Consider the following 16,291-nt stretch of genomic DNA (forward strand, 5'->3'; position numbering starts at 1 on the left):
ATCCAAAACCTTGATCTTTTCTACCCCCCGCTAATTCACCCCAGAGTCCTTGCAGTGTTCATATGTTTTATACCTCTCCCACCTCCCCCCAAGCCCTTCCCCGCCCACATTTCTCCCGATGTCCCTGCTCTCAAATGTTGCGTTTGTGTCCTTCCCCCTCTCTCCCCATCTTGTCTTCCGCTCCCCTTATTTTTTGTGTTTTATGTGTCGGTTTAACTTTTTGTGTCATTAATGTTAGCTCTTTCACGAGTCTCGATCTTGTATAGAAAAAAAAAATAATCAAGTCATTATTTATTGGTTAATCAAATAATTATTTACTTTTTTCGATTAATGAATTATTTAATTTATTTTCCAAAAGTTACAGCTTCGGATGAAGCACGAGTGGTTTAGGTATGCCATTAGCCAATTGATGAAGAAAATATTTTGTGATTATTATTTATTGATTTTAATTATGCAATTAATCAATCAATTTATTGTACACCTCTCCCTTCCAATCCAGTCTCTACGAGCTGCACGGCGGTATTGCCGGGCGCCAGAGGTGCCTCGGCAATGCCGCGCTGGAGGATATTTATTTATTTGGCATGGGGGCGGTGTACTTTGAATGTATCTGTACTTGTTCCTTATAAAGTTACCCTTCTGTCTCCTGTCGTACGTTGGTTTCACCCATAAAACAACACGAAGGGCACATCATTGTCCTTATTTATTTTCTGCCGTGACGCTCTCCGGGTTACGGGTGCACTCGCTGCGGTGCCCCAAGTGGACACTTGACAACATATTTGTTCCATTATATCGAGATTATCGTTCGATACTTATTGGAGACCAGCTTCATGGCAAAACAAGTTGTATGTTTGGATAAAACATGTCTTGGCTGATTGTGTAATATTGCTGTTATTTTTTTATTTCTTTTCCACAGTTTGACGGTTGATTTGGCAAAATCTACAGCTGGTTGGAGCGACGAATGTTTCATTTATTTTCACATTGGAGTGCGTGACCCCTGCACAAAGACAGTCGCCCTGAATTCACACGTTAATGGTTGGCAAAATGAAGTGGACCATGAAGCAGACATTTCCAGTGGTGCGAAATTCTACATTGTGATAAAAGTGACCGGCACTGGATACGTGGTGAGGCAATTGAACATGTAATGACATTTTGCCCCTTTTGTACGTGGTGAGGTGAGGCAATTGAATGGTGAGCCCCGTGGTGAGGCAATTGGATGACATTTTACCCACCTGACATACACGTCAGGTGGGTCGACGCCCCCATTGACGACCTGATGGTGCGTCGGCGAGATAGGGGGAACCTCCGGGACACAAAGGTGATCCCGGGGGAGGAGGCTGTTTCACAGCACCACTTGGTTGTCGACAACATAAGGGTGAAAGGTGCGAGGAGAGCTCGGCGGGTGATGTACCAACCGAGAATGAAGGTGTGGAGGTTGAAAGAGGTGACAGTAAGGGAGGCATTAAAAGAGAGGCTGAGTAGGGTCGAGGATGATGTGGTTGAGCTTGCAAGTGGTTGGATGTCAATGAAAGATAGTCTGTTGGGAGCCGTTGGTGAGGTATGTGGATGGACAAAAGGACCACTGAGGCACTCGGAAACATGGTGGTGGGATGATGAAGTTGGAAAGAAGATTGACGAGAAGAGGAAGAAGTTCAAAGAGTGGCAGAAGGCGAAGTGTACGGGGGCAGAAAAGGCAGACCATGAAAGTTATAAGGCAGCCAAGAGGCTGCAAAGAAAGAGGTAGCAAAGGCGCAGGAGGCACATAGGAAAATGTTCGGAGACGCTTGGATTCGGAAGAGGGTCAGAGAGCGGTATTCAGGATTGCAAAGCAGATAGCGAAAGAGAGGTGTGATGTGATGGGGGTGAGTTGCTTGAAGGATGAAGTGGGACAAATCGTTGTGGACCCAGATGGAATTAAAGGAAGATGGAAGAGATATATGGAAATGCTGTTGAATGCAGAGAATGAATGGGATGGCAACATAGAGAGTAACCCAGTTTTAGGACCGGCAGAGAAGATAACTGAGAAGGAAGTTGAGGAAGCGATAAAAGCAATGAAGAGTGGAAAAGCGGGAGGGCCGACGGGAGTTGTGGGAGATATGTTGAAGGCAGCAGGAAGTTGGGGTGTGAAGAGAATGATAGAGATCTGCAATCTGGTGGTGAAAGAAGGCCGCATTCCAGTGGGTTGGGAACTGAGTACCCTCGTCCCTCTATACAAGGCGAAAGGTGACCCTCTGGACTGTGGCTCGTATCGAGCGATAAAGTTATTGGAGCATGGAAAGAAGGTATTGGAAAGAGTGTTGGAGAGGAGGTTAGGAAGAAAGTGAAGATCGACGAAATGCAGTTTGGATTTATGCCAGGAAGAGGAACGACAGATGTGCTTTTTATTGTGAGGCAGTTGCAGGAGAAGTACATGGAGAAGAGGAAGAAGTTGTTTCTTGGGTTTGTTGATCTGGAGAAAGCATTCGATAGGGTTCCACGCGAAGTAACGACATGGGCATTGAGGAAGTTAGGAGTGGAGGAATGGTTGATCAGAGTAGTGATGGCAATGTACAAAAGAGCGCGCACAGCTGTAAGGACGAAGGACGGGAACAGTGGTGAGTTTGAGGTGAAGGTGGGAGTGCATCAGGGATCGGTACCAAGTCAACGACTATTTGTAGCTGTGATGGAGGTGCTGGCTCAGAACGTAAAGGAGGGTTTACCGTGGGAGTTGTAGTATGCAGATGATCTGGTGTTGATTGCGGAAAGTGTGGACTGAAGGAAAAGATGAACAAGTGGAAGGAATGTATGGAGACAAAAGGTCTGAAGGTGAATATCGGAAAGACGAAGGTGATGTCAAGTGGTAAAGCATGTGGTGAGATGGAAATAACTGGGAAGTGGCCGTGTGCTGTGTGCAGGAAGGGTGTCGGAGTGAACTCCATTCAATGTACAATGTGTGCTGAGTGGGTTCATCAAAAATGTAGTGGTCTGAGAGGGTCATTAACCAGTGTGGCAGCTACATTCAAGTGTAAGGTGTGCACAGAGGGAGCTGCAGATGGAGGAAATGTTGAGTTAGATCTTGGAGACGGCGTGAAGCTGGAAGGTGTGAAAACATTTTGTTACCTAGGAGACATGCTGAATGCAGAAGGTGGATCAGACTCGGCAACGGTTGCTGGAGTGAGATGTGCATGGAAGAAGTTTCAGGAACTGAGTGGTGTGTTGATGAGGAGGGGAGTGTCGTTGAAGCTGAAGGGAAAGGTGTATACTGCATGCGTGAGAAGTGTTATGATTTATGGGAGCGAGACATGGGTAATGAACGTAGAGCAGCAACGAAGGCTGGAAAGAGTGGAAATGCGAATGGTTCGGTGGATGTTTGGAGTATCTTTGAGAGAGAGGAAGACAAATGATGTATTGCGAAAGATGATGGGAATATTGCCTGTGATAGATGCTGTGAAGAGGAACAGGTTGAGATGGTTTGGTCATGCGTTGAGGAAGGATGAAAGTGACTGGTTGAGAAGAGTGATGGAAATGAATGTAGAAGGAAGTAGAGGACGGGGAAGACCGAGAAAGACTTGGCTAAAGGTGGTGGAAGAAGAAATGCGGGCAAGGGGGTTAACAAGGGGAGATGCAGACAATCGGGCAAAATGGAGAAGATTGTCATGGGGCCCTCAAAGCTAACCGCCGCTCTAGCAGGGAACATGGCCTTAAAATGCCTGTTGTTGTACCCCCCAAAATATGTGTCCAGTTGTTTCTGCTGTGTGTTCGTTTGTGATAGAAAATGGCATTTAAAATGAGCATTATGTGTGCAATGGTTTCTTTCAGCACTTACGGTTGGTTGAGCCATATTTTTCAGGCACCAATCATCTGTTTGGCATCAAATCAACAACAATCTGCATCAAAGTGTGATCCAAATGCCCCTGTATCTGTGTGTTTCCTTTAATTCCTTCGCATTGGTGAGCTGTGCACAGGTTACACTTGAATCACCATCCAGATGTACCCCCAGGTGCCAAATTTGATTAATTCCTCACCTTTGGGAAACCCGTGGAAGAAGTCGAATGTGATGTTTTCTTTTCCATATGATGACCCGGCCCCCTCTCCTTCCTTTCCCGACCCGCCCCACTCTCTCAAAATCCCCCCTCCCCATCTCACCATGCCAAATCAAAAGTGCAGGTTGACAGGTTGAGAAGAGTCAGTGAGTGTATCAAATATCAGGAAAAGGAACAGGGGATAACATGATAGATTTATCTATCTTCTTCTTCTTCTATCTTCTATAGTATATAAAAGAACGTTTTTGTTTGCTTGTTTGTTTGTCTGCAGGCGCTAATCTCCTGAACGGTGAAAGATAGGAGGAAACCTCTGAAACAAAAAATGTCGGGACGGGCCCCGGGAAGGTTATAGGCTAGGTGGCGAGGCCGGTCGAGGCCGCCTCGGCCGGGCTGGGCCCATTTCGCAATTAAAAGGTAAGCTGAATTATTGTAGTTAATCTTCTACGGCCGTGAGTAAAAGCTGAATTATAGTAGTAAGTTCATTCAAAAAGAACCAAAAATGTCGAGACGGGCCCCGGGAAGGTTGTCGGCTAGGTGCCGAGGCTGTAGTCAGGTTCACTATGTTTTTTCGTTCAAAATTTTGGTAGATTAGCAAAACTATACATTTTTGGAATATTCAGAGCATGAGGAATCCAAAAATTAATGTTTGCATTTGCGTCGACACCTTTGCGAAAATGACACTCAGGACAGTGATGAAGATGTGTAAAAGCATATTCCTGAACGGTATAGACCAAGTAGATCCTGTGTATAGGACTTATAGTTCCATCTGATACTAACAAGGCTGCTTTCTTGCTTTATAAACCCATACCTATAACTTCAAAGGACTTGCAATATCATGTATTATGTAATACAGTTATATCACAAATATAAAGACAATGGTTTTCTATAATCCTGAGCACTATTTTGAGGCCTTTATTGGATTCCTTGACCCAGAAAACATAGGATTAGCATATTTAATTAAGTTTCTAGGTTGACTAGAAGCCGAGATAGCGCAAAATATGTATTTTATGGCGGCCATGCAGGTGTCTGTGCAAATGTCAACATTGATTTTCGGATTCTCCATGCTCTGATGATTCCAAAAATGTACAGGTTTGCTAATCCCAAAATTTTTAACGAAATTCTATTTGTTAACACAGTGAACCTGACTAGTCAGGTTCACTATGTTTTTTCGTTCAAAATCATGGTAGATTAGCAAACCTATACATTTTTGGAAACGTTATTACATCGAAAATCTGAAAATCAATGTTTACATTTGCGGTGATACCTGTATGGCCGCCATTTTGGATTTCCAAAATGGCCGCCATACAGGTATCTCTCCAAATGTAAACATTGATTTTTAGTTTCCTTATGCTATAACCTTTCCAAAAATGTATAGGTTTGCTAATCTACCATGATTTTGAACGAAATATAATTTATTGACATAGTGAACCTGACTACTGGTCGAGGCCGCTTCGGCCGGGCTGGGCCCATTTCACAATTAAAAGCTGAGCTGAATTATAGTAGTCAATCTTCTACGGCCACGAGTAAAAGCTGAATTATACTAGTAAATTCATTCAAAAAGAACCAAAAATGTCGGGACGGGCCCCGGGAAGGTTGTCGGCTCGGTGGTGAGGTCGGTCAAGGCCGCTTCAGCTGGGCTGGGCCAATTTCGCAATTAATGGCTGAGCTGAATTATTGTAGTCAATCTTCTACGGCCGTGAGTAAAAGCTGAATTATACTAGTAAATTCATTCAAAAAGAACCAAAAATGTCGGGACGGGCCCCGGGAAGGTTGTCGGCTCGGTGGTGAGGCCGGTCAAGGCCGCTTCAGCTGGGCTGGGCCAATTTCGCAATTAATGGCTGAGCTGAATTATTGTAGTCAATCTTCTACGGCCACGAGTAAAAGCTGAATTATACTAGTAAATTCATTCAAAAAGAACCAAAAATGTCGGGACGGGCCCCGGGAAGGTTGTCGGCTCGGTGGTGAGGTCGGTCAAGGCCGCTTCAGCTGGGCTGGGCCAATTTCGCAATTAATGGCTGAGCTGAATTATTGTAGTCAATCTTCTACGGCCACGAGTAAAAGCTGAATTATACTAGCAAGACCTATGTACAGAACATTAAATTCATTCAAAAAGAACACGGGCGACGCCGGGTGCATTCAGCGAGTACTGAATAAAATAAACTTGTGACTAAGACTTACGGAAGATTTTTTTGCATACATACAAATCACACACACACACAAACACACACACACATGTAGACAAGACACACACACACACACACACACACACACACACACACACACAAAGACGCTCACAGACATCAGATACTGCAGGACTTTATTTCAGACAAACAGAGTCATTGATCCTGGGAGATGTAACTTCCTGGAACACGGTACCAGCAGCAGCTTTTCGTGGCAGTGCTCTTCTCTGCAGTCAGAAGGGCAATTTGAGGAGAGATCTCCTCCACCCCCAACCCTACCCATTGGATGCGATCCCATGGGGTTTGTCCATGCTCCTTCCACTAAATGCTGAACACGAATGATGATGACGTCATTTTTGTATGAATTAGCATTATACCTAGTTGTGTCCGAGTACGAGCGGCAGAGAATGGATTAAGAAATTACTTCCATTAATCAAAACAATTTCTTACAGGTAACAATCAATGACTCCACTTATCCAGAATTCCCTCAACGAGATGATGTACGAAATGTTCGTGCAATTGAGATTGGAGGGTTTATAAACCTCAGCAAGGTGTCTATCAAGAACCTTCAAGTAAGTGAGCTGTCCACATGATTCATCAACATATTTGAGTCTCCACGAGAAGTTTGGATCGCTTGGTGATTACTTTGAAAATGTTTATAATTTGCTTTTGTCTCTGCAGGAAGCAGATGATTTTGAGGCAGATGCAAACAGATACTGTGAGGGACTGACAAACCAGGTGGATCTTTGTCGCAATGTAAGTGAACCTCTCTATTTTTAATAATGGTAATCAATCATCATTAATCATCATTATCATAACAAAAATGGACAATTGCTATTCACCACAGTGATGTGTATTGATTGGTGATAACACAATCACTCTCTCAACAATTTCTACATTCTGATCACAGACAAAGAAATTCGTACAAACCAAGATGAATTTGGAATACATCCAGAGTGTCAACACAATAACCTTGTCTTGTCCGTTTATTGATCATTATGGTGTTCTGATAGTATTTAGCCATTATAATATTTTCCTGGCAATTGACACCTAACATCTCCTTACGATTTTGTCAGGGCAGGCATTTTGCCAGGATATCAGCATAAAATGGCCTCCACCAGAGAATACTCGCAGACAGGACAGCCATCTTAGCTTCCCTTACAAAAGGACAGTGTACTCTGATACAATTCCTGCGAAAAACCGTTCCTGATACAATTCCTGGAACCAGTAGCGGACTGGGTCTTAAAACCGGCCCTGGCATCCTTCACCTAGGTCGGCCCATTATTCATTAATATGTTGCTTATCTGAGAAAATAGACGAAATGCTTGAAAAAAAAACCGAAATAAAATCCACTATAAATTAAATTTATTTTCAGTAACAAAAGCACATGTCATGTCTAAGAGAGTAGGTGCCTGCGCAGTTTGCTGCTTCTGGCAGGCACACCATCAATGATATCCTTAGTTTCAAGTTTGGCCAGGATCCCTTTTTCCACAGACATCAACATGAACACCTCAAGATGTTCTCGTGTCATTGTACTTCGCAGACGGCTTTTGATTCTCTTCAAAGCAGAGAAAGACCGTTCACATGCCACTTGTGACACAGGCAGCGCTAGCAGCAGCGTGTAGGCAAGCCCAATGCTCTTGTAGACATCAGTGAAGAGGTTCAACTTGAGGAGCACCTTGTATCAGCAGAGAGGACAGGCTTTACATGACTTACATGTACTTGGCAGAGTCTTCCTGTCCTGTTCAGACTCACTGTCCTCCTGCACTGTATAAGCATCTGCTGCTGATTGTTTCAGTGTTGACCATTGTTCTCCAAGGCTTCGCAGTTCCTTTCGTAGTTGTTCCGCAGTGACACCATCATCAAATCTCAGCAAATGTTTATGCAGCTCTTCCATAGCTGCCGATGGCCCTTGATCAAAGTTCCTTGGGTGAAGAAGTGAGAGATCAGCATACAATGTTGATGTTGCTGATCTGTCAAACCGCTGCTCAATGCTGCTCACAATAGTGTCCACTATTCGGTTGTACACTTCAATGTCATACTTCTTTACTGGGTCAGAAGCTGATGTAGCCTCATCTATGGACAGTTCGCCATCAATACGTTTGTGCTGTCTTTGCCGTTTTATAGGAAGGGACTCTTCCATGAAAGGATTTACATCCATTCCATCCAGCTGGTCATTAGCCCATTGAACAAACATTGCAGCTGCATCATGACAAGCTTGGAAGTCATCCCGTAGCATCTGCATATTCTCTAGCAATTCATCCACCATCCGGTGCACAGTCAGCAGATCCAATTGTACAGTTTGTAGATACTTGGAGAGCACTGTAGTGCGGGAGAATACTTGCAGATGTACTTGTGCAGTCAGAATTGTTTCAAACTGCAGGAGACTGGCAATGTATCCCTTCACCTTGGCCTTACAGCTGCTTGGATCTGGTCAGCAACTAGTATGGCATTAAGAGTGGTGATAACTTCCATGAAAAGCGCTCCAGTTGGGTTGTTGAATGAACCAAAAACCTTCTTCAAGGCGGCATCCTTTGACCACCATCTAGTTTCTCCGATAGTTCCCATTCGTTTCACAGTAGTGGAGTGTCGACTCCAGATGTTCATTCGCTGATAAGATTCCCGAAAGAATACTGCAATGTCATTCCGTAGTGAGAATAGTGATGCGCTAGTCACCACAACACTTGTAGCTTCGGTCACAACGAGATTTAACACATGTGCGTGGCACCAAATATGGATCTGCATTGGAGCTTCCTTTGATAGCAGAGTACTGAAGCCTTTGTAGCGCCCCTGCATGTTTGCGGCACCATCAGTTGAGTTTCCAACACAGTTCTTGAGGCCAAGATTCAGTCCTAACAAGACTTCAGAAACAAGTTGCACAAAAGCTTTGCCAATAGATTCCTCACATTTCACCACACTCGCTAATCTTTCTTGGATAGTGCCAGTGCTATCAACATATCTAAGAACAACAGAGCACTGGTTTTGTGTTGAGATGTCTTGAGTGGTATCAATTTCCACAGCAAACATGTCTGTTACTTCTTCAAAATCCACTGACGTAGCTTATCCCGGATAACTGTGATAACATAATTCACTGTAGTTTTAGACAGCAAAGTTACCAAGGAGCCTCGACCTCGTGAACTCTTTGCCTTCTCATGTTGCTTCTTGCTGTTCTGGACAACGTGAGAGAGATGATCGGTTGTGCAGGAATCATACTTCCGAAGTAGTTTTACAACTTCCAGAAATGTACCATGGTCGATCTCCTCATTGTCAAGTCTGTATGCTGCTTCTTCATTACTTCCTCTGTAGCTCAGTCCCCTCTTTCCAATGAGTTTGACCACATCCACAACTCTTTCCATCACTTGTCGTCTCTTTCTAACCTCATCATGATGGCTACGTGCGAGCAGGTGAGAAACGCTGGACTGTTGTCGATCTACCAGGTATGCTGTAGAGCATCTCAAATGAAAAGAAGAGCGTTCCTGTTCTTCAACACGTGTATGTACATGTCGCCAGTCAGTCATTCCCTCGATGAACGTGGGTGGACCAGTCTGAGGTGCTGGAAAACGCCAAGCACACTGAACAGTGAAGAGAATGATTGTCCTTGTTGTTTGACAACCACCATCTGTTTGTACCATCTTTTCGCATGAAACACCTCTTGACCACTCGGTTGTCCACTTTTTTGATTAGGGTGGTAATTCCAAAACAGCAAACAATCTTCATCTCTACATGGTTTCTTAAAGTAGTTAATCAAGGGGTATCCCTCCTCTGCAAGTGCAGCAGCTGCAGCAGGTACATCTCTCTCAGCTGACCGCACCTGTTCATGTTCACCAATTTGCACCAATTCTGCCAATTCAGCTGCCAATTGGTCATCTACTGATTCAGCTGCAAATTGATCATCTACCAATTCAGCTGCCGATGGTCCAGCTACCGATTCAGTATCCTTATCCCCGTGTTCACTGACTTCACCAGGCCCATTATTAGTACTCTTGAACAGATCCAAAAGGTTTCTGCACTTTGAAGCACTATCTGACAGTTTCTTTTTCTTTCGATCAAGTTCCTTCTCAGCACCTCCTTTTCTTCTCTTCTGGTTTGCTTTATCCATTGTTGGTTACAGATGCAGATGCTGGAAAAAAAAAAAAATTAGCATCGTAAGTCAGTTCGCGACTGTTATCAATACTAGATCAGTAGTCAGTAGACCTATCTAAACTTACTTGGCCTATCGGCTCAAAATCCTTTTTACTGTTGATTTGGCAGTTTTTACAATGAAGGAAACACGTATCGGGATCGGGAGTACATACGACATAGCGATTGTGAACGTAACAGCTATGAGGCGTCTTTCGCTTCGCATCGCAGTGACGGTGAGCACCAATATGGCGGATGTAAGACCAAAAACCTGGCTTAAAACCCCCTCACCTCACAGCCCACAGCCTTCAACCAGACATATTAACACGCTCCTGCTTATGAGGCGCCTTTTTATAATAAAAAAAGGTAAAAAATCAAACATTTAAACAGCCTTGGACGTGCACCTTGACCCCATGGCCAAGCCACACCGTCTATCAAGGCTGTCCCATTGGCATCCACATGTACTTCAACCCAAAGGCTGAAGCACAAGGTCAATCAAAACACATGCATCTTGACCCCGAAGGGCCAGAACGCATGGTCATACAATAGGACCCCTCCTCCATAGGAGTGAGTCCACCACTCCACCTGACCCAGGATCACAGTGTTTCTCCTGTCAGGTAAGTATTAACACGCTCCTCCCCCTTCATTCCCATTCTTCAAAGCAAAGCGGTAAAAATTGTTGTGTCGCCATTATGTATGACGAGCAACGGTACCCACCCTAAGGGCGGGGCTTCAATTTGGAGGCGCGATTTATATAAACATCCGTTAAATATCACACGCAAATCATCAAAATCTAAACAGTATTTTTAGAATTTCAATTTAAAAAACCACATCACTGTTCATATCGGTAAATATTATTCCATCGTGTTTCATCCTGGTGTTGGCTTAGCGGTTAGGGTGCCAGCTTGGGATCTTAGGATCCTGGGTTCGAATCCCGGTCGATCGCTGAATTAACACCAGGGGGGTTGACTCAGCCTGTCATCCTTCCGAGGTCGGCAAATTGAGTACCAGTTCACTGGTAATTCCCTGTGTGTCGCAAGAGGCGACTAACAGGGTTGGCGGCAGGAAGGGCATCCGGCCATAAAACATTGCTTCAAAAAGGGGACCATGGTGCACGAAAAAGGCCAACCCCTGCTCTGCGGGGGGAAATGGCCTCTAATGGTGGTTCTTCTTCTTCTTCGTGTTCCAAATCGTGATTAGTGATAGCAACTGTATGCGTTTCTGTAGGGAAAAAAATGGAATGATTTTGTTCGGTACCTCTTCTTCAGCTTCGAACTTCAGGATAGACGACATTGCTGATAAAAGTTCCTTTTCTCTCTTTGAAGTTCTTGGCAAACATTTTTATATTGTCACTGCTGCCAACGCGACGCCATGGCATTATTCATTACATTCATTCATTCATTCATCTAATGATCATTAAACATTATTCTTACGCTCATTAAACGTTCATTAAACGATTACGAAAATAAAAACGAAAAACATTACGAAATTACGTTCACACCGTCACATCAAACACTACCGTGAACACAAAAGTCACAAACATCGTCACAAACGTTACGTTACGTAATTCAAACCGTGAACACATCGAATATTGGAGAGCCCATTGCGCAAAGGATTTGTTTTCTCTGGTACGTGTTACTGGGCGGGTACCGTTGCTGGTAATTATAATGAGGCGTCAGGGGCGACCTTTTGAACTTTTGATATGTTTAGCTGGGAATCCCCGGGGATGGAGGCAGAAGTTTTCCGTGACAAAAAAATTTTTCAACGGTTTTTTTTATCCAGCCCAGCGGCCCATTTTTTACCCAGCGGTCCCAGCCCACCGGGCATTGCCCAAATGCCCTATGGCCAATCGGCCCATGCCTGTAACAAAATGCCATTCTGTCAGGAATCAAAGCCAGACAAGACAAAAGGCACGCTACCTCTAAGCTGTCCCATCAGTCCCATGTTGGTTTCTCAATATCACACACACAGAAACGTGTTCGGCAATGCCCATCTGGTGCACAACCTTTACAAAAGCTGGCATGGAATTTGATGAAATGGGCTTTCCTTTGTAGAACATTGTAAAAATGAAGCCAGAAAGAGTGGCTGCGGCAGCAAAGCAACAACAGACCAACCACACTACATCGACAATTGGAACACGCTGTAACCATCCTTTGATTTCATGAGCTTTCAAACTTCAATTAATGCTCAAACAACATATAAATCTGTACAATATATAAAAGTTTGACAATATATCGCCTAATCCTAATGGATGGTAGACCTGCTTTGGGAGCAGCAGTCGTAACAACCTTTGAACAATATGATGTGTTTGAGATGGTGATCTTCGTGCAGGATAAAGCATGGAAGACGCATCACAACACAGGTGAAGCAGTTGCTGAAAGACATTTTTTGTGAACATCAAGTCACCAGCAAGCATTATATGGCAGGTTGGCCACGTTTGAAATGGTAAACGACAGATAGAGCACCGACCTGTCTGCGATGTGAAAGTAATAAGCCCAGCGACTCATCTTCATCGCAGGAGATGCCAATAATCTTGAAGGCCTTGGTTTCCATGGCAGCCAACTGAGCAAGGTGTGACTCAGGGGAGCCAGCTCAGATTGGAGAGCACTACTCCATCAAGCTGCAGATGGAGGCCTTGTAGGTGGATAAGAGTTCACTAGTTCAGGTGTACCAAGGAATGACTTTATCCGACATAGGATGCCCAGTTGGCTACTGGCTTTGGAGGCCAACTTAGAATTGTGGTTTGCCCAATAAATATGGTGGATAATAATGCTCAAACGTTTTGAGTGACTGAACTTCTTTAAGAAGATTCTCAAGGATGTAGATGGGGAGGGTTTACCATACGATCCTTTCGGAGAGATATAGAGAGTGTGAGATTTATCAGGATTGAAGGAAATTCCAAGTGTTTGATGAGCTCATCATTCTCTCAAGGTCTTCAGAGTGAAATGGCTAAAGCCTGCCCATCTGAAGGATGAGGGATGTCACCGCCGAGGGTGGAGTCATCAACAAAGAGAGTTAGAGGATTTTCCAGACAGTCAGGTTATTAATGAAGATTAGGGATAGGACTGAGCCCAGAACACTGCCTTGGGGCCCTCCAGCCCTGACATGGAGAGGAGAAGAAAGGATTCCATTTAAAACCACGTGTTGGCTACGAGAGTAGAGGAAGTCAGCCAACCATGTGTGGAGTTGGCCTTGGATGCCATAACCAGAGAGTTGGAGAGCATGGTGGGATGGAAGATGACCTAAGGCAAATAATAGGGTGATTAGAGCACAAAGAAGATGTGCAAGTGCAGCAGAGCAGGTTTTGAGGATACGTGACCAGATGCCGTCCAGTTCAATTGCAGAATCAGTATCCGAATGGAGGGTTGCCAGAAACTTCTCCACCTTCTCAGGTGCAAAAGACACAGAGTCCAGGAGCAGTTGGGTTTGACTGGGTAGGGTGGGTACAGAGAGCAAGGGGTTGGGGGACACAAGATTTTCGAAGAAACACAGAATTGCGGCATTTAGCCTTCTTACGAGTGGAGTCAGCTGTGGTGCTATTTGAAGTCAGGGAAGGGATGGAGAGGAAGCATACTCCAGAAACAGACTTATCAAGGTGCCATCAGGTTTTAGAGGAGGAAGAGAAATTTGAAGGTTCAGTCTTGGGGTTGGATAAATGGTGTTTTCTGGCTCCTCTGAGAGTATTTGGGCATTGTTTTGGATTTCGTTAAATTATCTGAGGTTGCCTTCGGTCGAATTTGCCTGTTAGGAAGAGAAAGCATGGTGTTTCAAGGCAACTGCCTCACCTCCGGATTCAGTGTGTCATGGGTGGGAGAAGGGTTTGAAAACTAAAGCCGAAATTGTATGGATCTGTGCAAAAGAGAGATAGATTGTATATAGAGGTAGAGATAGATGAAGATAGTAGAAGTAGAAGTAGAAGATAGTAGAAGATAGTAGATAGAAGAAGAGATGAAAATAGTAGATAGCTGATAGAGAGATAGATAGATAGAGATAGATAGACAAAAATCCTCCTCCAATACCTCCTCCAATACCTCCTCCTCCAATCAAATCAGTCAATACCTCCAATACCTCCAAGTCAATACCTGTCAGCTCTTTCACGAGCCTCGATTCAGTATACAAAAAAAAAAAAGAAGCAGATTCCTATGGAAAAATTCACACAGTTTTGGCCCCGCCATATAAGACCAGATCCCATAACTCGCTCCCCTCGTGCACACAACAGGTATTGTGCCCATTATGCAAGCAAGCCGGACAATCAGACAGACATTTACTCAGCAAATGGAATTTTCTCCAAGACCTTAAAACCACCAATATATGGTTAAAGCTAATAAGATAGTTGCTATCCTCCAGGATGATGAGGAGGTCAACTCAGATGCTTGTTTGCACAAAGGGGATGAGGATCCCACTGGTGATTTGCTGACATTAATTACACTCCATGTACAGATTCGTCAGGCACCCTACTTGGACACATTCTTCAAGAATTATGCTATTTGAATGACCAATGACAGTAGAGCCACAGGCAACATGGTCCGTACTTCCACAGCTAAGAGATTTCGTGTCTCCATCAAGAGCTTATCCCAATCTGCTCATCAGGCTGATGGTTCATCTCCTTTGCATGTTGTTGGTGAAGCACAGTTCTCTGTGTCAAGAGACAATCACAACCCTCTCTTTGATGGCCTGGTCATGGAGAGCCATGATGTTGAGATAATTACAGGTACCCCTTTCATAGAAACCAACGGTGTGTCAATTCGACCAGCCAAACACCAAATGCTAGTTGGTGACTCCTCCACCTATGACCACAGATCCCGACCCCATGCTTTCTCCAACCCATGCAAAGTGAGACTATCCCATGTACTATGCGCCCCACAAGGTAAACAACAATCTGGCCTGGGGAGTTTATCGAGATGACCCTACCTGACAATCTTGCCAATCTCCCGACATTTGCAGTTGAACCATCTTCCTTCAAGACCAGGGTGTATTGAACCATCTCACACTTGGCCTCCAGCACATATTTTGAATGGTGTTCCTTACAAAATCTGCCTCGCAAACCTCTCCCATGAACAACAAGTCTTGTTTCGCAATGTGCGCTTTGCCCGTACACATCTTGTCTTCACCCCAGACAACCAAGATTCACAGCCTCCCCAGGATGACATGACACAGCCGCTTACAAAGCAATCCAAGCGAAAACACCATCAGCTGTTTTCACAGTCTGTTCTTGTGGACCCAGATCACACTCTGCCTCTCCAAATCTCAGTTTGATCCAAATCCCAGTCCAAATGGATCCAGATCTCAGTTCCATACGCTCCTTCAGGAGTATGATGACGTCTTTGATCTGGCATTCCCGGGTTACAATGGCAAAGCTGGACCCTTCAAGGCCAATGTCAACATGCGACCTATACTACCTCCACAATGCAGAGATTGCTTTCCTCAGTATGCCAGATAAACTTGTTGAGCTGCAGAAAATAAAATTGATTATATTGAAGGCATTGGAGTATATGTTCGACCTGAAGATGTGGGAGTCACCGTTGAGTACCTTAACCCATCATTGCTCATGAAGAAGCCAAATGAAGGATTCTGACTTGGCAAAGCATTCGCCGATGTTGGATGCCTCAGTAATCCTCAACCTTCACTCATGCTGGTTGTTAAAGATTGCCCATTGGGAAAACGTCATTGTAACAGACCTGACAAATGCCTTTTACCAGATTCCATCAGCACAATCTTCAATTAAGTACTGTGGATTGGTCACACCCTACAAAGGTGTTCATGTACACACTCGATCTGCCATGGGCATACCTGGATCCGAAACTGCCTTGAGGAATTGACATGCCGTATCCTTGGCGATATTTTAGATGGGCATGGGAGTCGTGAAGCTTGCAGATGATCTCTAATGCGGTGGTAACGGTCCTGAGGAAATTATTCTCAACTGGTAATATGTATTACATGCCCTGTCACCATGTGATCTGTGCCTATCTGCTC

General features: G+C 44.4%; 1 protein-coding gene across 2 annotated transcripts in view; it reads left to right on the forward strand.

The window, feature by feature from the left end:
• LOC137438641 (32 kDa beta-galactoside-binding lectin) overlaps positions 1-16,291 on the forward strand; it is a 59,868-nt gene that overhangs the window by 17,081 nt on the left and 26,496 nt on the right. For both annotated transcript variants that reach the window (XM_078767126.1, XM_068133864.2), the window contains 3 exons: positions 914-1,121; positions 6,652-6,771; positions 6,881-6,955. In XM_078767126.1, coding sequence (XP_078623252.1) covers positions 914-1,121; positions 6,652-6,771; positions 6,881-6,955 — 403 coding nt within the window. The remainder of the gene's footprint in view (positions 1-913; positions 1,122-6,651; positions 6,772-6,880; positions 6,956-16,291) is intronic.

This window comes from Myxine glutinosa, chromosome 13, assembly GCF_964187855.1.
Source record: "Myxine glutinosa chromosome 13, kmMyxGlut1.1, whole genome shotgun sequence".
Taxonomy (NCBI): Eukaryota; Metazoa; Chordata; class Myxini; order Myxiniformes; family Myxinidae; genus Myxine; species Myxine glutinosa.